The sequence below is a fragment of the Styela clava genome, chromosome 2, assembly GCF_964204865.1.
Source record: "Styela clava chromosome 2, kaStyClav1.hap1.2, whole genome shotgun sequence".
Classification (NCBI taxonomy): Eukaryota; Metazoa; Chordata; class Ascidiacea; order Stolidobranchia; family Styelidae; genus Styela; species Styela clava.
The window spans coordinates 15139052-15164222 of record NC_135251.1 but is presented as its reverse complement, the minus strand read 5'-3'; the positions used below and the strand labels follow the sequence as shown (position 1 = coordinate 15164222).

The 25171-nt window shown below is 35.8% G+C and overlaps 2 protein-coding genes across 2 annotated transcripts; one reads left to right on the top strand and one right to left on the bottom strand.

Annotated features, from left to right (window-relative positions):
• The first annotated feature begins 431 nt into the window (after positions 1 to 431).
• On the top strand, positions 432 to 3058 carry LOC120336427 (serine protease inhibitor Kazal-type 1-like). The gene is made up of 4 exons (XM_039404107.2): positions 432 to 528; positions 793 to 827; positions 1297 to 1424; positions 2906 to 3058. The coding sequence occupies exons 1-4, from the start codon at positions 480 to 482 to the stop codon at positions 2943 to 2945; spliced, it is 252 nt and encodes an 83-aa protein (XP_039260041.1). The 5' UTR covers positions 432 to 479; the 3' UTR covers positions 2946 to 3058.
• A 271-nt stretch (positions 3059 to 3329) lies between these two features.
• On the bottom strand, positions 3330 to 13471 carry LOC120336426 (F-box/WD repeat-containing protein 4-like). Its single transcript, XM_039404105.2, has 9 exons — positions 13191 to 13471; positions 12552 to 12668; positions 11798 to 12019; positions 11182 to 11317; positions 10990 to 11087; positions 6357 to 6422; positions 5356 to 5496; positions 4923 to 5064; positions 3330 to 4144 (listed from the first exon to the last, which is right to left on the bottom strand). The coding sequence occupies exons 1-9, from the start codon at positions 13394 to 13396 to the stop codon at positions 4034 to 4036; spliced, it is 1239 nt and encodes a 412-aa protein (XP_039260039.2). The 5' UTR covers positions 13397 to 13471; the 3' UTR covers positions 3330 to 4033.
• Between the last annotated feature and the right edge of the window lie 11700 nt (positions 13472 to 25171).

The window sequence follows — 25171 nt, the reverse complement described above, 5'->3', positions numbered from 1 at the left end:
ACTGAAGATTTCAAAGCAAATGGTCCGATAGTTGATGAGCAAAGCGATTTTTTTTTCACAATACCAACATTCTAACAAAACTATCTATAGGTCCACTTCGTGTCCAACAAGGAGCGCACTAAATACCCCAACCTAATGAAAATTTGTCATAAACGGACGTCATAAACGGATCATATTAATTTGCGGTCGATTTCTACAGGGTTGATTTATAAAAAATTAGTCTCGCAAACGAAGTCTATTTCATATGAACGGTAAAAACTGAAAATTTTATAGAATAAAATTCATCACAAAACTTTTTCAGTGATAACCCACCGCTAAGACAAGGAAAAGTTGAGACCAACACAAACAAATTTGCGTCCTTTATAATGTATATGCTAATTCCACAACCCTTCAAGACACAGGTCATATTCCTTAATATAACTATAAAGATAAAATATTTTAATTACAGGTTTAACATTTTCCATAGCCTAATTAGAAAAATGTGGAAAGCCACGCTCTTCCTGTTGGTGTGTTTGTCAGCGATGGTGTGTAAGTCATTTATTACTATTTATAATTATTGTAAACGGTACACAACCGAGTAGATTCAAAACTATTCCATGAACCGTTGAAGCATCATGTCGGCGGTATTGCATTTGCCTATTGATCAGAATAAAATTAATATATATAGTATAATAAATTTATCTCAAGGGAAAATAATTTGCACATACTAAAAAAATGACAAACCTAGATCTCCGGCCCACCGGTTCACAGTTTATGCAGTATATATCAAAACTGCAATTATGTTTTATACAGTGCTATGTACAGCGAATGAAGAACGCGAGGCAGATGTGAGTAATTTTCAACTTACGTTTAATAACAAATTTAGTATGCACTTTGGATTTAATGTAGAGGAAAATAATTGATTCTAACTATATCGCTTAGTTCACAGATGATAAAGATGTTCAATAAATAAAGAAGTTGAACAATAATGCCTATATATATAAACAATATAGTCGTACACTGTTTTGAACCCTGAAGAAAATTTACTTGGCCTGGTTTAAATATATATAATAAATAGCCTACTAGCTTATTTGGATGTAATGTGTGTATTAAAAATAATAAAATACACAATGCCGTTATTAGAAACATGTGTCAAAATAGTAAAAAGTATCATCATCATCGATGTATATGCACGAAATGCATCACCTATTAGGAAAATACATTTCATCTGAAAGTCTAGTTCATAAAGTTTGGAGACCGTGAGTTACAGTTAAAATATGTTGGAGCAAGCAATAACATTTTCGTTTTACACCCTAGTTGAAATGTTCAGAAAGAGAGTCCAATGGCATTTGTCCAATGATCCTATCTCCAGTGTGTGGAAGTGACGGTGTGACATACGCCAACAAATGCTCACTGTGTGAAAGGAATGCTAAGCAACCAAGAGGGTAAGTATATTTTTGGGACATTGTTTCGGGACGTTTAGCAGGGCAGGAAGGCATACTTGAAACTTTCCTCCACAATGAATCACCCTGCAGATGCGATTTCGATATATATATACTAAATGTGCTTTTCCTTATTCGTACGAAATATATATATATATATATGTAGATGTAATCATGTTGAAATAAGTGTCAAACGAATGCAAAAATAATAGAAATAGCCCCGACTCCAGATCAATACTCCGATAAAATTAAACTATGTTAACAAAAACTTTGGCGTATTCAAGAATTCTTTCATAGAGTTGAAAGAAGGCGTAGTAAACCTAATCCTTCTTGAATTCTCATATCACGATAGAAAATCTGAAATTCCAGCCCCGACGATTTCAGAAATTCGACTCCGATGAATGAACTCCAGGCTTCAGTGAGATATGCCAAACTCCGACTCCACAGTCTCTGTTAGGGTGATTACAAGTCTGGATTTAAACAATGAGACGCCCTAGGCCTAGGCTATGCCATTTGTGGTGCCCTTCTTTATCAATGACGTAATAAATATTTTATCATGACGTGCACCGTAGATTTATTTAAAAGGTTTAATCCGTGAAATACCAACATTCAATACGGGAAGGATTGTGCACTAATCCCCAAGTAGATTGAATAGTAATTTGCATTTAAAAACACTCGAAGAAACTAGAGGCTGTAATAAAACGTCATGGCACCGGAAATCCCAGCGTCATAAGACCCGTGTCTAGTCGAGATGGATAGTAGGCGGGTGTAGCCCAAATACTGATAAATAAAGGTACATTCCATTTTGTGAAAAAACGGGTCTAAGATAATATTAAAAAATCCATAATAGTAAATATATATAATTGTCGAATTCATTGTTGCTTAGATAATTTAGTATATTATATGTAACGATATTTTTTTAAATAAGGCATTATTAGGTTAAAAACTGCTCAAGTAATGTAAATTAGCATATTTTGTTTTTAATATGGAAGAAGTAGAGTATCATAAATTAAGACAAATTCATTTATTCGACCGTAACCTTTTAAATTGTATATATTTGGGACAATAAATATTAACCCGATAAAACAAATATCAGTTCTATTATGAAAAGAGCCTTAAAAATTGACCTAATAATCGAATAATAGGTTAAAATTGAAAGCCGATGCACAAAGACGTCACCCTGCGTTGCCTAATGGCAAATCCGGCCTTGTAAAAACGCAACACCATAGCGCCTCGCGGCACATTTGTTAATTCCGATGTCTTCTCAAATCAAGATGTTTCATCGAATCTGAGCCCTTTTTCATTGATGAAACACTCAACGTCTTCGTTAGACGCCGTTTCTACCTGTAAGTTCCTTGCTCGACTTTTATTAAATCTAGAGAAGCGGACTCGCTGTGGACAAATTTCTACGCTTGTGTCGTTCCCGTTTTCAGGGCTGATTTTTCATATAAATTTGCGTTCTCAAACTGCTTTTATTTTGACAGGACTGCAAAAGTAACACTGCGACACTCTGGCGAATGTTAATTGAAGATTCCTCTCGAACAACTGTGATCAAAGGGCATATATTTACAACTTAATTCTTCAGCGAGCGGTGTAACGATAATAAAAAATTGGGTGTAAATAAGTTATTTTCCATATGTCGATCTACTGTTTTGTCGTTTTAATGTTCCCCGGGGACAGCGGATTCATTCAAGTCCGCCAATACCAACTTAAGCCTAATCCATAATTTAAATCTTACAATGAAGTTGAATTGAAGCACACCACAACACTAAGTCCGCCCCACCAAAGTCTGGACTAGCATTTAAATTGCCAGATAGCAATCCTGATTTGGTGCTACGTAGCATTGTGCGTTGCCCACAAAACCTGAGTACTAGTCGCCAACCGCTCATGCTTGAAAATGGCCAAGAAGACTGTGGCATGTCGTGTTGGAGTATCTTAAAATTTTGCTTTGAAGCAAAAAGCATAGAGAAGACAATATAAATAATATAGAGACACAATAGTGTCATCCTGGTGGGAATTTGATGAATACTTGCAATGCAAGATGAATTAACAAAATATATTATATTCAAGAAAAGATACAGCGGCCGAAAACATGACGGTCAAAAATAAGTGCATAGCTAAAAAAATGAAAGGACAAACGACATTTAAAATTCCAGCAATCTAGAAGCTATACTCCCTCTAGAATATGTTCCAAATAAGTTGGGTTCTGTTCTTTTTAGGCCATCCTGTCGTATACATAATAGACAATATAAGCCTACTGCTTCCATCGCAGGGGTCGGCAACGTTTTGTCGCTCGCGGGCCAAAATAAAGTTGCAAGTCATTGGCGGGCCGCACATATTCGTAAAAGTTAAAATCCAAACGGATGGCCGATGAATCACATTTTTTCACACATATCTGAAGTTTAATTTTTAGCAGAGTTCGAAGACTGACCATTTGAATATTTTCTGCGCCACCAAACCAATTGCACTTAGCATCAACTTTTCTGCTTTTTGTTGTCATTTGTCTAATTATACCTAAATTATAAGCTCATTCAACGAGTTATTGAGAATTATATACTTGTTAGGTTATAATATAATTTCTGGCCCGTGGGCCGTAGGTTGCCGACCCCTGTCTATCTAAAGTCCAACACAACCAAACGACGAGCCAACGCAGCAAATAAGTGCGTATGAGTAAATCGAACGCTGTACACAGGACTGCTGACTTTGCCCGCAAGGTAGAAAGTCTGAAAAGGAGAAAAAATAAATTAGGATCACTTCTTTAACAGATAACAACTTATAGGTAATTTAACACTCATATGATTTAGAACAGCCATGTCCAACCCAAATGTCTTGTGGGGCCGCAAACTATATTTCAGTTTTGCCGCGGGCCGCACATTAAATAAAATTTCATACACCATACCGTCCATACATTACAGTTTAATTTTGGTAGGATTTGGCGTTTGTGGAGAAGAAGAATTGAAGTAAAATTGAGTCCTCTTACAATGGTACGTTACACAAAAATTGGTTTTCATTTCGCGTTTTCTCTGGAAACTTTTATTGTAAACAGCTGGCGGGGGATCGGCGACAAAACTTCCAGTGGGGCGCATGAATTCGTCCGGCGGGACGCACGGGTCCGAGGTTTAGAAAACGGAATAAACTGAAGTGTAGCAGGTACATAGTGATGGTTACTGTGGATTAAATATTTTAACCAATGAATAGCGCACGTTACTAACGCAAAACAAGGTGCTATTCTTTCCTTACACAATTAAAAAAACGTGTTTTTCACGCACATTCATATTGACTTTTTGAATAACAGGAATACTCAGGACCAGGAGTGCAGTGGGTTGAATAGAGACTCTTGAAGCTGACTCTGAGACTATTGTTTGATGTACCCATTACCTTGTCTAGTAAAACTGTGTTAATCAGTCTACCAACAAATATTTACAACACTTCTAGGTGGTTTTCGAACAGTAACAAAGCAAAACACAAATTAGACTACTTTTCATAATAGTCAACGCTTACTTGTAAACAATTTTTCATTCTGGTGTCCCACAGTCTTGTAACGCCATGTCGACAAGAACCCGATACAAACCCATACCTGCAATCTGATGTTACGCAATACACCGTGTTATCGTGGGGTTCTTCCCAGGAACGAACGCATTCTCTGTTAACGAAAGTATGTGAAAATTTCATCAGTTCCAAAGTAGATTGTTTACAATAAATTAACTGCCTCGGAATAGATTTATTTGACAACTATCTTACCAATAAAATACACTGTTTATCGAGATACAATGACGTATAGGCGTGGATGAGGTACCCTGTCCAACTAATAATTCAAATAATTGATATTAACGCTTTTCGGTACAAGTTGCTTCATGTAGGGAGATTGTAAAAAGATCCTTTTAAAATCAAAATTGGTACATAATTTCCCAAATATTAGTATATTTGACTATACCTGTAACTTGTTCGAATATCCCACAATCTTATATATGTGTCGTATCCTGTCGACATTAGAAGATTGGGAGATTGAAAATGACAATCCAAGACACCAGATCCGTTCTTGTATGAATGACCGAGATTATACAAATGCGTTGAACTGGAATTGACATGTATGTGTATGTGCAGCATGTTATTAGTGATAATTTATTTATTTATTTACATTTGTGTTCCCTATGGTGATTCAGAATTCTTAGGTACCACTACTATTGATTAAAAAACTACAGGATAGTTAGTTACCACTTGAAGGCGCTCTGGAGTAACGTGGCAAGCTTTTCAACGACCTAAACAATTTAATTTCCCTTCGGGGCTAAAATGAAGCGCCTTGTTAGATTTACAAAATAAAATTCAAGCACGTTTGATAAATTTATTAAGAAAAATCAAACATCTGCCGCTGTGGGAACATGCGAGTTGCCTTCATAATCAACACAGGAAAGGGACCCGGTTCCGCGCCATCGACGCTGTGTGATAATTAGGTACATATTCGTAAGTCATCGAAAGAAAACAAAAATGTATATATTCGGCCTTTTGAAAATGACGGAAAACAAAAGATAAGCGAACTATTTGAAACGCACCGAATGGCGTGTAATCACCTTTCATCTCACGTGTGGCGCGGTCGCTAATTTGATGTAGAAATAATCGGACTGCTGATATGTATCGCCACGTAACTTGTGATTATGTAAATAACGCGGTATGCTCGAAGAAACATTATAAAAACATCATTAAAATCAGTAATTTTGTCAAGAGATTGTAAATTAGGTTGATATTACAACGAATAAATAACGTTTTCCAAAAAAAGCACAGAAAGTGCTCACAACATCAAAAGCATCGTTTCATGGGCTCGGTAGGAGTTAATTATCTGCCATGAACAGTTGTTGATTTTGTGAGCAGGAAAAAGTGAATACAATATCTGCAATATATCTGTCTTACGAAAAAATATGGTGAGAATACCGTACATACCTTTCTATATCTCTGATTTGCAACGGATGTGTCCCACCTGTTCCTCCCGACCCAACTGCGAATATCCTGCGAAAATAGTGAGAAAACAATGATCAACTAATAAGGTACAGTCGATCCAAGTCCCGATCCTGATATCGTTTCATGCATACCCAAAAGGAAAATACCTTAATTTGGTCGCACTTGTTGTATACAGACCGGTGTGTGTGTGTGTGTGAAACGGGGGACCAGATTCACATACGATATAAAGACCAATGAGATTATATCTGTGTATTGATGACTCGGAATATTCCCATTGGTGTGTCCTATTTGGTATTGTACAAGTTTGCTCTGCAATTATTTTGCATTGATAAACAAAATCCAAATTAAACCTTTTTTTCATTAAAAGTTATCATATTATTTCTTCAAAAAGTCGGGTTTTCAAAAAAACGGCAACTTTTTTAACATGAATAATGATTTCTATTACTTGAATTGATGCCTAACAGTGCAACGTTGCATACCAGAGACGTGATATTTGTGTAAAAAAACGAAATATCGTCATGGAAAACCTTCTGATGTTTCGAGTGCTTTGATAAACATTTACTAAAAATGGGTTGATAAGCTGCATGGAAAAATTTGATCCAAATCATCTAACTATAAATAATGAAATATGGTATTTGTTTCCTGATATAGGTGTGTTTGTTTGCCAGGGTTCGACCTTGTAATTCAATATTACCCATCACCTAGCGACATGATTAATTTCGATATTATTTGACCCGACAAACAATTCGCTTCATTATTTACTGTTATGGTTACACATAACAGTATATACTTTCGATATGTATAAGCTAATGAAATCAGACACGGGTTGCAAGAAATCACAATAAAACGGGTCATTTTCGTGTCGTCAAAATCAACATGACCCAAAGATAGTAAGAGTCATAAATTTTAATACGGTCGATAATTAATGCCGCAAATTGTACAGTACACAAGCTGTGTTAAAAATCACTAAACCGCATTGGATAAATTCCGATCCATGAAAAGAATTAGTGTCCGCTAGATATTTTATATCCGGTTATATTACGTGCATGTATGCACATGTGTGCTTAAAAATATTCAGTTATCTCGGAGTAAGATTTTTATTAACCGCAAAACAAAGAAAACGAAGCTAATTCCACATTCCAATAAGAAAATATCTTGATTAGTGTTCCTACGTATATGTTCTATCTTTGTTGTGCAATGATAAAAGCACTGTTAAAAAATTTAGTTTAGACGAAATTGAAAGTTGATTCAGATGATTAAAACCACGTTACACATAGGAAATCGGTCAATATTGAAGCAGACCATTCTGCATAATAAATTGAAAGTAAAACTGCGGTAAATCCAATAATGGAGATCACAGCTAAATAACTTGAACATACGCGAACGAACATACGCAATGATATAGAACTCACTGAATCACTTTGACGATTTGCAAAAATGTTTTTTTTTTAAATTATGACCGATCCAGACGCATTTCGCAACCTCACGGATAGATAAAAAAAAAAGATTTAAACGGAATTTTGGGGACTTGACGTGACTGTTATTGCAACAGCAGAATGATTGAATTATGACGTAAATATTCATCAAACGATTCGTAGTATATTTGAACACGGATTAAAGTATTGGCATCAATGACATTATCATTCTTGTGTAGTTTACATATAGTTCTATTTCTGGTAAAATGATCTTCTTTTGATACGAACAACATAAAAGGACAAATTATTGTGATTCCGGTATTGACGGGCATCGGCACGCCAAGATTTGATCTGAAGGGATGGCTTCTATTGTGATAAGACAACAAATCGAGTTATGATAGGACTAGTTTTTCTTGATAACACGCTACTGTCAATTTACAATTGAACATTTTGGGGATTTGAATCGAAGAACGGCGATAATGTGGCATCTGAATCAACACCGTCGCTATTTTCGCCCCGCGAGGTCAGTTTACGACGAGGATAAACCCAGTGTGTTTTGACTTTGCGTTCGATACAATTCATCCCCAAATATACTGACATCCCGCAAAGAATTTTTTTCTTTGTGATCAATTCAGGCCGTTCGTATTAACGCGCATGTCTCGGGATAAAAACTGCCCAACAAATCACAGGGCTTTCCCCATTTACCAACGAAATGATCGTTGTTCCAGTAAAGAAATTCCGGCGCTCCAGAAGTGCGTGTACAAATATGGAAGTAACTAATTTTGTTCGCCTATTTGACATAAAGTTGTGTCCAAAGACTGAAACCTATGGGTAGGGGAATATTCAAATTGAGGAAAATAGGAATAAAATTATGGCCTAATCCTAACCTGGTACACATACTACGGGAGTATTGAAATCTCATAAACTTAGATTTCACGACAGAATTTTGCGTCCATGAAACATGTAAAAAATATCAGGATCCACCAACAGAAAACATGAATGTCATGTCGTTGTAATTAAATATACGATTACTATTTCGACATTAATTCCATAAACATTGGGAACATGTATATTGTTAATATATCAACAAGAATAATCCTATTTTCTTTGTAAAATTTTATGGTGAACAAGCAGCTGAGTACAGATAGACACATTACTTGTTCTCGCTTTTTTGGTGGCCGAAAAGATAGACGCATGGCAGCTTTTGCGAGAATTTGTTTGAAGCAAAGGATTAAACGTCAGTCAGATAACCGAACTGTCAGATAGAACACTATCATGATTCAATAATCATCGCCAATAAATTCGTTAGCCAAATAAACAATTGTTATCTTAGTTTCAGTGTAAAAATGAGTTCATTCTGATTTGACAGCTTCTTTGTAATATAATATACAGTGGAGCCAAATTTATTCAATAAATTTATTACAATTTAATAATGTCCCAACCATGCGTTCCTCTCACGATGTAAATAAATATTACGTGTATAACATTTTATTAGTATATTCACCAAAGCGTAAATCTGATGGGCACGTTGCACCGTGAGCCATGACAACTTGGCAAATAAAATCAGACAGATCTTAGAGGCATTATTAATAGTTTTACCAAGATGAAGTGTGATAAATTTAATGAAAAGACAGTCACACCCAAGGTCTGTAGGAGAAAAGATCTTTGATAAGTTTATCAAACAAATGACGGGTGAAGTCTAGACTAGGAGCTTGTTTTTGAAGTCAGTTATAGTGAAAAAAAAAAACGGACGCCTTCACAACACTCGCGACTAAAGATATGAAATATCCAGCAGTTGGCGTAATCACCATGGCACGTGCTTCGCTTCACAAATATAAAAGGATGGAAGATGGTAAGCATTTCTTGGTAATGTCCGCTGTATTGGGGTGTACAAGAAAGATTTTGATCAAGCTAATCAATTTCCCTTGTGACCCGAGATGACCTTTTAATAAATCCCATCCAACTGTTAATGCCCAAAACCACAATGCAGACTAAACTAAGTCGTTAATTTCGGCTCATTATGTTATATATACAGACCAGTAATCTTCCACTGTTTTTCGCGGACCAAAAAGTGAAAAAAAATTATGACGTTATTCATTCAGTCGTTTGAGATTGTGAGGTCTCAATCGTTTTTTATGCATATATGCAATCTCCACAGAAAAATGGGTCCTAATCGAGTATTCAAACACGGACACAGCAGCGTTGTTGATAAAAATCATCATACGATGATTTATTAAATTACTGATTTCGCCGAAGCAAACCAAGGACGATGATATCGGCATTCTATGTTTGTTATGTCATCAAGGATTATCGCGAAATGTCTATTCCAGCGATCAACCGGAGGTATAACTGAATTAAATGTGCACGTATATACCCTCCAGCTCACAAAACAGAAGCTCTAGTGTTAAGACTATAAAATAACTTTGCATTGAAAAAAATATCAGGATTAAGCAAAGCTGTGGGAAACAAACCGCGTTCACAATATGAATGAATGGTAGCGATATGACATCACCTGAAAACGAGCGACATGCATTGCGGCATCAGTACATTATTTTAAAACCCTCAAATCGAATACCACATTTGAGTGGTGTTGTTCTCTCAATTTTACCACTACAGTACGATGGAAGGTTTCCCCATATATATAAATAATTTAATGAAACTTACAAGTTGGCCTATTTACAGTTATAGAAAATACATCATTTCTTATCCTTCAATCCAGTAGAAAACATATTTGAAATGAAAAGAAAGATTGTATCTCAGACTTGGACTTGCACCAAACATTTAACAATGGATCATGACAGAAAAATATATTAACCAATGACCATTCTTTCGCTGGTTGGGCATTAAATAGTTTAAATTTGATACCTAACATATAAGGCAAAGTCGGTACATATTCCTCAAAAACTCACAGAAGAGAACAAATGATAATGCAACACCAAGATATTGTCCTGGATTTCTACACAGATTGGGGCATCACACTGAGCATTAGGAACACTCTTGCCACAGCAAGTCCGACTACCCTGCGCGGATTCATGGGTTCGAACCCTATGCTGGATAATTTTGTTCGAGAGGATCGCTGGACTCTTCGGCGTCAGAAAGTGGTTCCCGTAAGCCGTAACCGTGGTCGCTCATGGTTTTCTCCACCATCAAGTCCCTGCATCTGAAACAAATAACTATCTAGTTTTATATACACAATGTACCTTCTAAATTTGTTTGTTGCAATACTGAGAACATTGTCACCAATATCCTGTGTAAAAAGGTGTCCAAGTTCTTCCATGTTATCTGACAATTTCCAAATCTGTTAAACATGGAAGATATAAAAATGGTTCAAAAGCAAATCGACTATAAGGTCCCTAGTAAGTAGTAATAATATAATCAGTGGCAATACCAACTTTGACAGTGTGATCACGTGATCCAGAAATTATGACATCATCGACAATACCAACATCACTGACATCTGCCGAATGTGCATCGTGCTTTGTTATGAAATGAAGATCACGTAAGGAAGCCCATGATAATTTCCCATGCCTGAACAGAGCAAAAACATCAAACAATATTGAACTCAATGAATTAGATAGGTTATAATGTATATTGATTGATATACTCGAATCATGTTGTTGTTTGAATGCTGACCATGTCAAGTGATGATTAATATTCAATTAACAAATCGATTTCTCCACAACTCTCTGATGTATGATCATGGAACAGCGATCTGGAACCAGTCACATTTAACTTTCCCTTTTTTTTAAGCAAGTTAAACGAAATATGGTACATAGATGTTTTTCAACCATACTATGGCATGATATGAACCGAATAGTCCACAATTCTTTCCACACAAGACCATAAAAGAACCATTATTAACCAATAACAGTCCATGTTACGTTGTAAAAGATATTGAAGCAGGAGCGATAACTTTGAAAATTTTCCAACCGATAAAATATCGTGCTCTAATAAAGAAAAATCCTACAGGTATGTTTTGGAAAATTGTTCAAACACTCCGCAACATACCATCCTCCCGTAATGATTAAATTATCATCCAGACAAAATCGACAAACATCTGCTGCCTCATGAACAACTGTAGGAGACACCCAGGTCTGATTGTCATCATACTTTTCCACCGGAAGTCGACCAGCTTTCAACCATAGTTCAGATGAATATTTTTTTACTGCATCCCCCTGAGCAAGATATAGTTCTGCTTCATCCTGGTGATAGGCCAGCCAGGGCAAATAACTGTAAAATTAAGATAATTAGCTGAAGAACCAACCCAGGACAGAAGACATCATGAACAAAAGTATGATTGCTACTCAGAAAATATTTCCAAGTTTTCAGTCATATCAGGCTTTATGATCCTCACTCTTGGTTCAACTTTTCCAGTGTTTGTATCAATAGCAAAAAATTAACCAAGGATGTAAAACTACACGGCTAAATGGTGCTCTGATTGACTGAATAAAGCAGGTTTTAATTATTGCCTCATATAAATCATATAAGACTTTTCAAAGAGTTTGGATGATGGGCACTTAACAATAAACAGCAGAACTGTTCCTGATAATATCCTGATAGACTTCCTGATAATAATTTTTCTGTGAAATTGAAACAAATTACAAAACAGGTAAAACCGATATCTATATATCACACAAAAGATAACATTGAAATATCTGGAAACTCATGTTATGTATTGTGATCAGAATATCACAAACTTAGTTATCAGGTTCTTCTGTCAAAAAGATATCAAAGCTTTGAAATATAGAATATTAACACAAACTTCTTCTCAAACTTGGTAAATGTTTTTTCCTTGCGTCTGCCTTGTCGCCATTTGATTGATAGTCGACATTGCTCTTTGAATTTAGGACATAGAATCATATTCAATCCATGATCTGAGCTATAATGAAAAACACAATAAGATCTATAAAAAGGCCTACTTATATGTAATTTCATAATCGATCTGGGATACAGACCATAGGCGCCAAAGGAAATTAGGTATACTTGATGCCATAAAGTTAATCTTAATTGGATAGCCGGTGGTGTGGCACTAAGAATACGCTTGCCACCACTTTTCTGATTACCCTGCGAACTCATTCGAGAATTTCCCGGAATCCTCGCCGCCGATATCTTCTTCCAATATCTGAAACAAATAACTAGCTATCTAATCCTATACCCGACATGACTGGGAACAGGACATGAGGCTGTGGTTTACAATATGATAAAGCCATCTTATCAGCTTTCTCCCGCCATGGGATAAATATGTAAATTGTATCCTATCCTACAGCCAGACAGCAGTAAAATGTATGTATGTTATCCTACAACAAAACCGAGCACATGATATGAACAAAGAATTTAGTTTGGTTCCTATGACTATATAAGAACTTTTCATGATTTCATTATTTTCCTCATATATTCTCACCTGGTCATTATACGAGTCTTCATCCATTTCTGCCAGATTTCATTAGATGATGATATTTCATTAAAATAATGGCAAACTTTCGCTATCGTTCGTAAAGACTTCTCATCAAGATAGTGGAATATGATAATCAGAACATCAACAGGAAGCTCATTCAAGTTGATCTTTGCTGTAGGCTGTAGACTAGCCAAGCATGAAATTCTATCCATAAACAAATGGAATTATCATGACCATGTACCGATACAAATAGGCTAGAAATTAAATTCTGTTTCAGATTTAAAAAAATTGAACAATTTAACAGCTTAAGCGCATATTCATACCGTACTTTGTCTTACCTGTATCTCATAGTGACTCATCCTGCTAAGCGTTAGGAATGCGCTTAGGGTGGTTCATGTAACCGCCATGAAGTCCATGCTTCCGAAAACAAATACCCAACTAATCCCATACCCGACATGGAATGGCAGAATAGTAACCGGACGAGAGGCTGTGGTTCGCCATACAGCCATATGGTTAAGCTGTCTTAAGGTATCGTCTTTCCTCTCCCCGGGATGAATATGTAAATCCTATATTCACACTAAGATTAGACTAGCCAATGCGGTACGGTAACTGCTGGCGGTCAGGAGTACCGGTACGGTACTTCAACTGCGATCCAGAGATCAGTGAATCATTACCAAATTCCAGAATTCACCCATACAGCCATAGGCAGATCTGCAGATAGGCAGAACCACTATTCAGCCATACTGCTTAGCTGTTACAGAATTACGGTACTGCTGAATATAATTCGCACATACTGTATTCAAGGAGTCGGGTTTCCGTATTCCGGCGCAAGTAAAAAACCTGTTGGCAAAGTGAATTCATTTGGACAGGACTATCAGCAAAAGCATGATGAAGGATCAGGAAAGCAAATTAATTGTACAACTAAGGTGTGACCCCTGATCCTTGACCCCTGAAATATGCTCCCCATCACTGATTGTCTGAGCAGGTATTAATTTTAATTTTGTTAAACAGACGAATAACACGCAAAACTACCAAAAAAGGGAAAAGTTTACAACTGCGCTTTAATATCTGTCTGAGCGAAAGAAGTGTCTGAGCGGCAGCATAAATCCAATTGTTACGTCATTGTAAACTTATTGCTGATTTGCAATTCTTACGGAAATAAACAAGGAAATCGATGCTCGGGAAAACATTCATCGACCGCTGACATCCTCCAGCTCGGTGTTTCTTAACCTATATGTTAATAATGTCTTGGTTATATGTTGAGTTCTGCAACCAAGATATTATATATTCATGGGTGGCAACAGCCTCTGATGACCCAAAATGTCGTATCGTTGTCGCCCAGTCTTATACCAAAGCATCTGTTTTTTATTATTTATATATTCATGCATGTATTGTGTGTTTCATGGTTCGATAAATAAAATAAACTCTATCGCTATAGAATAAGGGTTCAACCCAATACGCTTACTTCTTTATTACACCAGCATAACACCCAACATAAGATGCTTACAGCATGAGAACAATCTAACAAATGACGCAACTGCGACACGTTAGCACTAGACAGATAGCACAATCAATTAGGGACGTTACTCGACAAGGCAATATTAGCTATCATCAACACTATAGGTTTAAAATATTCTTGGGCTGCTGGCTTGTTTCATTTAAATCGTAAAAGTTACAAGTTTTAAATTATCGTAAATTATATTGTTTGTTTTATATCTGGTATTAATTAACGTGTTGCCCTAATAGTGATTGCATGTGTGTTGAGTATCACGCCGTAAAAACTTGGCAGCATTCATTTTGCTTAAGTAAAGCACGCGTCAATTCCAAAAACTCGATGGCAAACACGCGCAGTTTTTTCACTTCCCAGTAATTTTCTGAAATATATATAAATGTTTATAAAATTAATTGTTTTATATTATTCATTCAATTTTGGTCATCAAATTACTACACGTTTAGTTTTTGAGCATGATGTAATTGGGAACCACTGCCACAGAGCTTCTATATAATAACAACTTTTTTTTATTCACAATTTTTTGCATATATTTTAGCTATCCGTAAAATGCTGGAGTGAACTTCACTTCAACCATACAGAGTGTACAAACCTATTCTGAGACTTACACATTTTGTCTGTTTTCATCACTGCAGAATAGTTGCCGATTTCTTTCCTCCTTATTTATTTGCCATGACCTCCTTCTTAAGTATCTGGAACATCGCTATCGACTCCCATTGGACTTTGTCTCCGCTGTACACCAGCATTTTCTGGATACTTTTCACCTAAAAATGCTGAAAATGCATGAATGTTTACTTTTGCATGATTTCATGTATGTATATGCTCGTGCAGTGTATGTGTATATATTAACAATAAAACTGTGTCGTGATTTTTAATCAATTCACCACAAAAATCTCGTGAAATGGATTCCCTCACAATAAGTAAATATACGGATATATATATCCGTTATCCGAATAGTGAATATTATGGATAACACCAAAATATACTAAAAAAAATCTAAAAAACATCTACTCTTTTACACACTCACACCCATATAATGCGGTACTCAAGTTCTGAGGGGGGATTTATCAGTCAGCCATATTCCTAAAGAATAAATTAAACGTAAATTTGCCCAGCTTAATTAACCTGCGAACCGGTATACCTCATAATCCACCATCTACGATTATGACTGGCTATAAATTTTGCTAAGACTCGTGAAATATTTGGCAATAGCAAAGCATAGAAAGAAATTTTCGAAGGCCAGGGAAACATTCGTTTCTTTCAAATTTTCAGTGCCGACAGTTGAAGATAGAAGCGCCTAGGCTGCTCAGTATTTTCTTCGGTCTTTCTATGCTCTGGCTTTGCCTCCGAAATTTGGCATTTTCTATAAAACTGCACCCCCTACTAGGTTGCATTCCCAAAATCGTATTGATTTAGACGAGCAAATGGTACGCAACACGTTCCGCGTTCGTTCAATTTAGCAGCTTCTTTGTGGCTTGACTCTCTCAAAACTAATAGTCTTTTCAAAATAATTTGTCTGCAAATATTCAAGCAGCAGCGCAAAGCACTAATAAACAATCTATCCCAGCCGCTTCTGCTGTTGTTTTTAAGTTTAGCAGATAACATAAAGTTTGCTGACGTCTGATAGAATATGATTTACAAGATGCGGACATACCTAAGCAAATCTAGAAAAGTAAAATGTGACTCACAAACTTAGAAATGCCAAAATGAGGTATCTAAGTAAAAAGTGCTATTGGCTGTAGTAGGGCAGGCCAAACCTCGACTGTAATTTTGCATTTAACTCCATTTTGATCAGCCATTGGTGAAAAAGTAAAAAATGAATCAATTGGTGAGTGCTGAAACACCGATACTATTTTAATCGTAGGCTATAATACAATAACTGAAAGGTTTTCTCTTCTTCGACTTTAGTGTGTGTGTTTAGTGTTAGTGTTTCCAAATTTCACATTGGCTTAGAGTTGTTTCTTACAATGAGTTGTCTTACTTAGAGTTGTTTCTTTTGTACAAACGCGACGTGCCTTCAATGTTTATTTGAAGAAAACTCATGAGAGATAAGTTCTTAATCGCATATTTTTATATGGCTTTTATTACACTAATCGGGTTATCATGAAGTTAAGATTTCAGAATGATATTTCATGATATAGCGAAAAGACTACGGATTCTAAAAATTACGGCGTGATACGTTGGAAGCACAGTCGAAGAACATTCGAAAAAAAAATTAGACATATGGCATTCGATTGTGATGGAGCGATAATTCATTTGTAGATATATCGCTAAAAAACGTTATTAGATTACTTTTTCGCTAACATAAATGGAATTTAGACCGTATCAATCAAGTTCAATTAGATGATATATTTTCGGTTTGCAAATCGCCATAGAAATATTTACATACATATTTCAAACAACCAAATCGTTTCCGCATAGTTCGTACCTCCATGACCTGTAAAACTACAAACAAGAATGGGCATTTTCAGTCCGACGTCAAACTCAAGAAATTACACGAGTTTGTGTTGGTCGAAATGTTAAGTGTATGACACGATTCAGCTGTGTTCTAAGACGAAAGAATTTGATATCGAATGGCATGGACTGAAATACAAGGACACCAGCAAAAAATATAATGCATTAGCTGGGGTTTATTAATTAAGTTGAAAAACGATGCATAAGACTATGACTGAGCAGGATGTCTTGGAAAGATGGAAACTTTAAGCGGAAAATTATATTTTTTTGAAGCACCGGAACAGCTTAAACCAGCATTTCTCAAACTTTTTTGTCCCGAAGCACCTACACTTTTTATCTCGCCTCGCGAAACACTAAGAAATTAGAAGATAGAACTGATAAAAATAAAATTGTGTAATGAATTTACTTTGTGCATCAACTCGCACAAGCGTCTTACAAATGCGTTTTTTGAGGCTTCCAGTTTCAAGCTAACAATCCATTGAAGAGGGGGTTTTCCAAAACAATTTATCCTATGGTAAAAACAAAATTTTTTTGTAAACCTAACAAATGAAACATAGGCCGATGGTAAACGATATTGAACTGTTAACAAAAATACCATGCTTTAAAGTGGATGGCTTACTCGGAGTCGTGTTGGAAATTTCTGATTTCTGTGCGCGGCCGGTGTGCACACAACCCGACTAGAAAAAAAATTAGAACGATTTATAACTCTGAACTAATATTCCAACATCGTGTATATCGCAAAGCAGGGCCCCACACGAATGAATAAAAATATTTATCAAAGTTTACGAAATGTTCCCGCAATATGTTTATTTCCGCCAATTAAACATATATCTTCGATCACGCATGGGCCTTGTTCGGGAAAATTACATCGCCTTTCCACTCCATTCCATAATTACTAATCCCACCTGCTTTTATTGCAGCGTGCTATTCGTATCTAATAGTTGACGCCGTTGTTACAACACAAACACCGCCTCCCCAACAAATTTGTCTTGTGGGACTTCGTTGACAACAACAAAAATAAGCAACAGTTTCTTGTAACGATAGAGATTAAGTTTTACAAGATAAATCTCTCTCACAATCATGTAATGTTGTGTTGTACACCTATTCCACTACAGTCCGCGCGTGCCAGTCTTGTGTCGCGATAGATACTGCCTTGTGTTTAGGTAACACTATGAGCAAGAAGGGCGTAGTGGGAGGAGTAGAATGTCGCATCCAAAGCAGTGAATTTTCTTGACACTTTGAGCATTAAATTACATGACTGAGACATTATAGTCTACTGATATTCCCGCCTACATTTCCGTAAGCTGGAGCGACACTCTCAAAAGCCATGTTGTGGCAACATGATACAATGGCGAGACAACGATCGGGTCAAAGGTGGCGGGACGACTCGTTTGTGTAGCAATCCAAATGCGTTCCGAAGGTGTAGGTTACGGTAACTGTAATGTGAATTATTATAGTTACGAAATAATTTAAATATTTACAATATAAGATTTTACAATAAATATTCTGCAGTCGGCAGCATTTTAGATAACCATATTTTTGATGAGCGATTAACATGGTAATCCGATTTTGTATCTTAGAGAACTCATGATTTGAATATCTCGGTCACCTATCGGAACATTTAATCAAGGATTGGTCGATGGCATTGACCGCTTTTTCAGAACGATTTACAAGCGAATGACACGAACCAAGAGCAACAGACCGTGCGCTCAAATTAACGTTATGTATTATTAATCTTCATAGGTGCAATGGTATATCTTTTCGATCTGTGCGTATTGAGCAAAAAATAATCACGTTATCGAAATTCATACACATTTTGCTTCTCAATACATTTTCTATTTGGGGCATTTGAGCTCAGCTTGAGGAGTACCTTTTAAATGCTATCATAAATCAAATATTAACAAATATATACACTACGTATGTCGTTCATTATGAAAAAAAAAATTCATCCTCGCAGTTTGTATTTCATGAAAAAGTGATTAATTTAATCTTTTATTTAAATGCTATTTTATATCATATGTGGAATTGTAGGGAAAACGATTAAGTGAAGATGAAAGACTGGCGATGACAAAAAACAATAAACTTTCACATATTGATAGGAAACCATCGTTAGCAGGAATTGTTTGATTCGTTTGAACTTTACAGAATTTTTTTGATTATATTGAATTGTTGTTTTCACGCAACATTGCAATGTTGTATAATTTCATTAATACACTGCTCATTCATAGGCTATATAACTAATATTCAATACTCAAGTAGAAGAGTACTGCTGACAAAACATGACTCTTGTGCGCCGCATTAGCCACGATTATAAAAATATTAAACATGGTTCGTTCATGTCTTCTGGTTTACGATCATTATATATATAACTGCCTATACGCGACTGAGCTAGTATATAATCGGTTGGCGACTTCCGATCGGGAAGATCTTGCTCTATTGTTTGCTTTGTTATGCACATACGATGGCGCTCCCGAAGTATGTGCACCAAGATGGCGCACAACCTGAACCCTAACCTGGTACACATACTATGTTCAGGTTGTGCGCCATCTTGGTGCACATACTTCAGGAGCTCCCATACGATAACTAATTGTGCGATAAATCCAGGTCGGAATTTGCATCAAGTTTGCCCATTATGTCACCCTGTGGAAACTTCCCTAGAGATTTTAAAATTATAAAAATCGTGTATTCAATTAACGTAAGTATATGTATTTAAAAATTAGCGGTTTACAATTGTGAGAAAATCTCGTTGATGCCAAGCCATCATCATTACACTGAAGACAGTAAACATTCAAAAATAAAACGACGCGAGAAGGTGGGTCTTGTTTGCTATCTTGACTTTTGTCACTTGATATTCATGACATGTTATTGAGTATTAATATAGTTGTGAATTGTTTGATCGTGTTCCATATTTGCTTCTTTCGATGGGACCCGCATTGACGCAACTTTAAAGATCTTATCTGAACTATGTGGAAAGCCCTCTTTGTTTGTTTTTTTCGGGAACGTCGTGCGAAAGAGGAATAACATTATCACAATTTCGAAGTGAGTAAATTTGCCAAGATGTGTCTCAATCGAATTGAAACGTCTTATCAATGAGCAAATAACTCGATTACATTGCAAACATATCGGAATTTTGTGGATGAGTAAACAATCGAATATAGAATTTCAACAAAGTTACAAAGGTAATGACACAAATTATCATTATTAAAACGCAAATACTATTAACTCGAGATTTACCTCTCGGACACAATATGTCGATAGCGTCATTTTAGACCGTTGACAATAGGACATAGAAATATTTTGTTACGAAACTTCAATGACACACCAAATGGGAAAGTTTGGGATAATAATTATGTGATAATATTGATAATTTATGTTTATTTTCTTTCACTTGTGTGGTAATTATAACTCGATTCGCTAGATAAGTTGTCTCTTCGTGAGGGAAGAACGCTAACACTACTACCACAGGATTATTTTCAAAGCACTTTTTTGTTAAAACTATCTGAAGTAGCTCGCCGAAGTTTTGCAATATTTGAACTGAGCCAAATACCAAGTAATTATTATTTTTGAATGCGCGAAATAGCACCGCGACACAATTTGCACAACCTTAAAATCGCAATTTCTGGTTCAAAATTTCCATGACTAGATTTTTGGGCGATGTCACGAAAAATTCTCCCATATCGATACACCGATATTCTTTGGCTAGTACGCTGAACCACGACTCAATATTGATATATGTCAAATAACAATTCTCATTTCAATTCAAAGGGGAGGGAAAATTAGTGATCAATGTTTGACAAACTATGTCAGACTATTCATTCATTCCTGTGCAAAAATTAGTCATTTTTTTAGCACGAGAATTTTCTGTAGACACAATGATAATACTCTTGGTAATGCTGTCACTCAGTTAAGGCGGGAATGTTGATTTGCTCAATCGCGTGGTCACGATTTACTAAAGTAAATTCATTTGACTATTTAACGGCACGCCTACGCTGCTTATTAAACTCGGGACAACTATTTTTATTGCGACGTTTATTAAGAACACGTACGATTATCTAAAAACGCAAAATCCTAAAATAAATAGAGGGGAGTCTTTGTGACAGTCAAGCACGAAATTGGAAAACTGAATTTGAGAATTATTGACACAATATTATTTAAATTAGACTATTTTTCACGCTCAGTCTCTGTTTATAAATTGCTATAAACAATTTTGGCCTAGTTTAGATTCTTTCCTGCGTCCAGGAAATATCATTTTTGTAATTTCTTGGCCTAGTTTTTACAAAATGTTAAATGGTTTATGCTAATGAAAAATCATCAATCAACGCGTCTCCAATTCCACCTTTATGGGGCATTTCGAATTGCATAATAACATCTATTTTACAACATTTGTGTCGTTTGTTGTAGCTATATAAGTACCGATATTTTACGGTATAAGATGCAACGACAACCGGGTACGTCCCTACGATTTTCAGTGGCTCATCTGCCTGCGCATCGGCAATGTTCACAGTTTTTCTTCAGCGAAGTCTTTCTGAGTAGTATTCTTGAGGAAACAGTTTGATATTCTTGTTTCATGATAAAAGAATTTTGATACTCCTGAAGTATGCGCACCAAGATGTCGCATAACCTGAACCCTAATCTGGTACACAACCTGAATCCAGGTTGTGCGCCATCTTGGTGCACATACTTCAGGAGGACCAGAATTTTTTTTATAATACTCCCTATTTGTTGTGACGTAACAATAAAAAATCAAATCATCTTGAAAGCCTTATCGACAGATATAGACATGACAGTCATCCTATTTGATGTTACTTCAAATCAACTCGAAACAAACAAAATAAACATCAAGATTGAGTGTGACTTAAGAGTTGGTTCAACACATATTTACTTTTGGAAAGTATCTCGGGTGGGGTACACCACGCCTTGAAACAAAAATCAATCCTACCTCTTCTTAGCTTTTGTCGCGTTATCATCAGACCCAATCGCCGATGGAAAGATTCACGTCTCCCCAAGTGCCGCTCAGCTACAAAGGGTTTATGAATAATGAACACACTTTTCGTGACACCTGTTTACCTCACTTCATAGAGATTTGAAAATTATCGAATCGAAGATATAACCCTATCTTTTGGAAGAGTGATTGCCCACGCGGTCGGTTCTTCTTGTAAATGTTGGACAGATTTAAACAGCGTTTCATCAATGGGGGAAGTGGTCTGATCTCCACACGCCCAAAATCTGTTATCACTTCCAAGGTCGATGTCCGTAATGATATGGCGTGTTTTGCTATATGAAACGACGCACGCACATGAAAAATGAAAAAAATGTTTTTTAAATAAAAAAAATATAAACTTTAAAATTTAATAAAATCTCTAAGCGTGCCAAAAAATGATAAACCTGTTCCAATATACTAATACAAAACGAATAAAGTAGTTTTCAATTTAGCTTGTTAGTCCTAAAAAATTGCCGTCAATTAAAAAATACTCACTGGTCTAGGAAGTGTAAAAGCTCTCGATATTGACGGACCATTTGATATCGGTCGTGTAGACAAGCCATGGGGCACTAGAGTCAGAAATGGGATTTTTTGTCGTTTAATATTAGATCGGGTGCAGAATGTTGATTTATTGAACTCATTGTGAAAATCTGTCAATTTATAATGAAATTTTAATTGTACGTAGATAATGTGCTAAGCAAATGTTGGGCATTTCATACCAAATAAACAGTTGGTCTGAATACCCACAAGTACTGTAGTTTGTATATATAATCAAAAACAGACGAATGTCACACTAACGGCGGTGCTAATTGATGCCATTCGCAAAAATGTTACGTCACTATCGATAATTTTCCTTTGATGACTCATATCTTCAACGGTTGGACCGTTAGACTAATGTAATCATAGCATATGACTGGACAAAATTTCGCTTTCGAACAGAAAATCAACATAGAGTACAAATCCAGTTAACAAAGGCAAAAGATGTGCATTTCTTATTAAAATGAAATAAACCGCAAAATTTCGGGTTTCCTCGTCTTTATCAGCGACAACGCATAAGTTTTATTGTATGCATGAACTAAATCAACTTAACACTACAAATTGAGAAAGGAGAAACTCTCTATTGAGTTTTTTTTAAAAGGGTTGTCACTGAGCGTTATTAGCCGCGTCGCGTGACTAGATTCGGTGTGAGTTTTTCAACTGACGTACGACGCAATCAAGTAGGTATAATATAGCATATGAAAGGTTAAGAAAAATTAATTGATGGCTCATTTGAAGTCAAAAACTTCCGACTTCGCAACTATTCGCACGAATTGGGAAAGCTGGATTGGTGTTGTCCACCAATTTTCTATATCGACATATGAGCTTCTCGAGTACACATGGTTGGTCTCATCATAATGTCCTGAATAAAATTACTTTTTTCAGCCATTCCACTGCTTTGTTGTCCTTCCAGTACCCGCTTTTTTAAAGGCGTATTGGCGGCTGATATAATATTAAAGTAAGTTTCGCTGCTAACAACTACAGAATATAGATTTATATGAGTTATACAAGCCTTGATATATAATCGGCATCAGCCATTTTTAGCAATATGTGATTGTTTTCAATTATTGCCAAAACCATAGAAGTGCCATCTTGTTCATTTTTTTTCCACAAACTTTATTTTACTACAGTATAGTATAGCAAGAAACCGCCCCCTCTTGCGAAGAAGATCAATAATCCGCGGTATTCGAATTTTTTCGAGACATATTATACGTAATTTCACCGGAAAACTTGTGTGATATCTTTCATCGACAATAAATAAACAAAAAACCACGCGATCGCACAATTCTGTCTTTATGCGGCATCTACGTTTTAAGTTGTTGCCCCGAGTCAATACAAATTGCTAAGAACTGACAGAGTTTCCATTCCATATTGCACAAATTTATTTCTTTTCACGTCCTAAAAATTGTGTAGCAATTAATTTAACAGTAAAAAAGTAATAACGAAAAAGAAAAATGAAAATTCTAAACAGAAATAGAATTGGCGTTGGTCAGGGACGCTTTTTGCGCAATCAGTGAATCGTGTAGTTGATTCAACCCACTGGCAGGTGAAATAAATAAATTAAGAAAAATGGAAGACATAAAGTACGATTAAAGTGGTAAAAAATATATAAAGGTAGGACAAAAGGCAGACAAACAATATTTTTAAGTATAATGTTCAACTTATTCATCCAACGTCCCATTTAATAAACGAAAGATAAAACCGTTGCTTGCTCTTTCTTAGTTCTAGTTGAAGGAAAATCACATTTCGGAAATGGAACCTTAAAAAGATAGCAATCTGTTTCTCGTTTTCAACGAACGGATTTCGATGCAAACCAATTAATTATGCACATATTACTGGGATTTGGTTAAAATCTAAAATGAAATGTTTCGTATTTTCAAATAACTAGTCCATAGTGTCCCATCAATATCACATAGAATAAAACATAAATTGAAATAATGATAAAATTTCATAATAACAATTGATAGCGATATAACAATTGAGTCAAATAGGTCTGAAAATGTGAAAGGTGTATCTACTTTATACATATATTTGGTACATGCTTGCGACTATTTAAGTTTTTGCTGAAATACCATTTGATAGCAACATATTTGAGACGGAATCAACTCATTAAGGTAATTCCCTAAGAATAGCAACGGTCAGAGTCAAATGACATATTGATTGGATAAATAGGCGCAAAAATTTCCTCCGCATTTTAGAAATTGAGGAATATTGACTGATTGTAAATCAACACCCTCAAATCCGTATGTTTTTGTCATTCTATCATTTTTCATTGCGAATTCAGTGAAATTTCAATTTTTTTCGTTCTTTCTTATCTATATTTTATTTATGCAATACAGATGGGGAATCGACTTTCCCCAAATACTGAGCTTAAATGAACATTCTTTTGTGACACAAGATAAACGGGAACAGCAAAAAATGAAATGTAAAGACTGGATTATTTACCAAAAATTGTGTCCCAACATGCTCCCTTGGTATCATTATCATCAAATATCTGGAATAAGC

Bases quoted from the DNA above. Each gene is read 5' to 3' on its own strand.
- LOC120336427 (XM_039404107.2), top strand. From the start codon at position 480: ATGTGGAAAGCCACGCTCTTCCTGTTGGTGTGTTTGTCAGCGATGGTG. The intron at 529-792 runs GTAAGTCATTTA...TGTTTTATACAG, and splicing joins GTGTTTGTCAGCGATGGTGT to TGCTATGTACAGCGAATGAA. The intron at 1,425-2,905 runs GTAAGTATATTT...TTATTTTGACAG, and splicing joins AATGCTAAGCAACCAAGAGG to GACTGCAAAAGTAACACTGC.
- LOC120336426 (XM_039404105.2), bottom strand. From the start codon at position 13,396: ATGGATAGAATTTCATGCTTGGCTAGTCTACAGCCTACAGCAAAGATC. The intron at 12,669-13,190 runs GTGAGAATATAT...TTTTCATTATAG, and splicing joins AAGACTCGTATAATGACCAG to CTCAGATCATGGATTGAATA. The intron at 11,318-11,797 runs GTATGTTGCGGA...TGCTCTGTTCAG, and splicing joins TTAATCATTACGGGAGGATG to GCATGGGAAATTATCATGGG.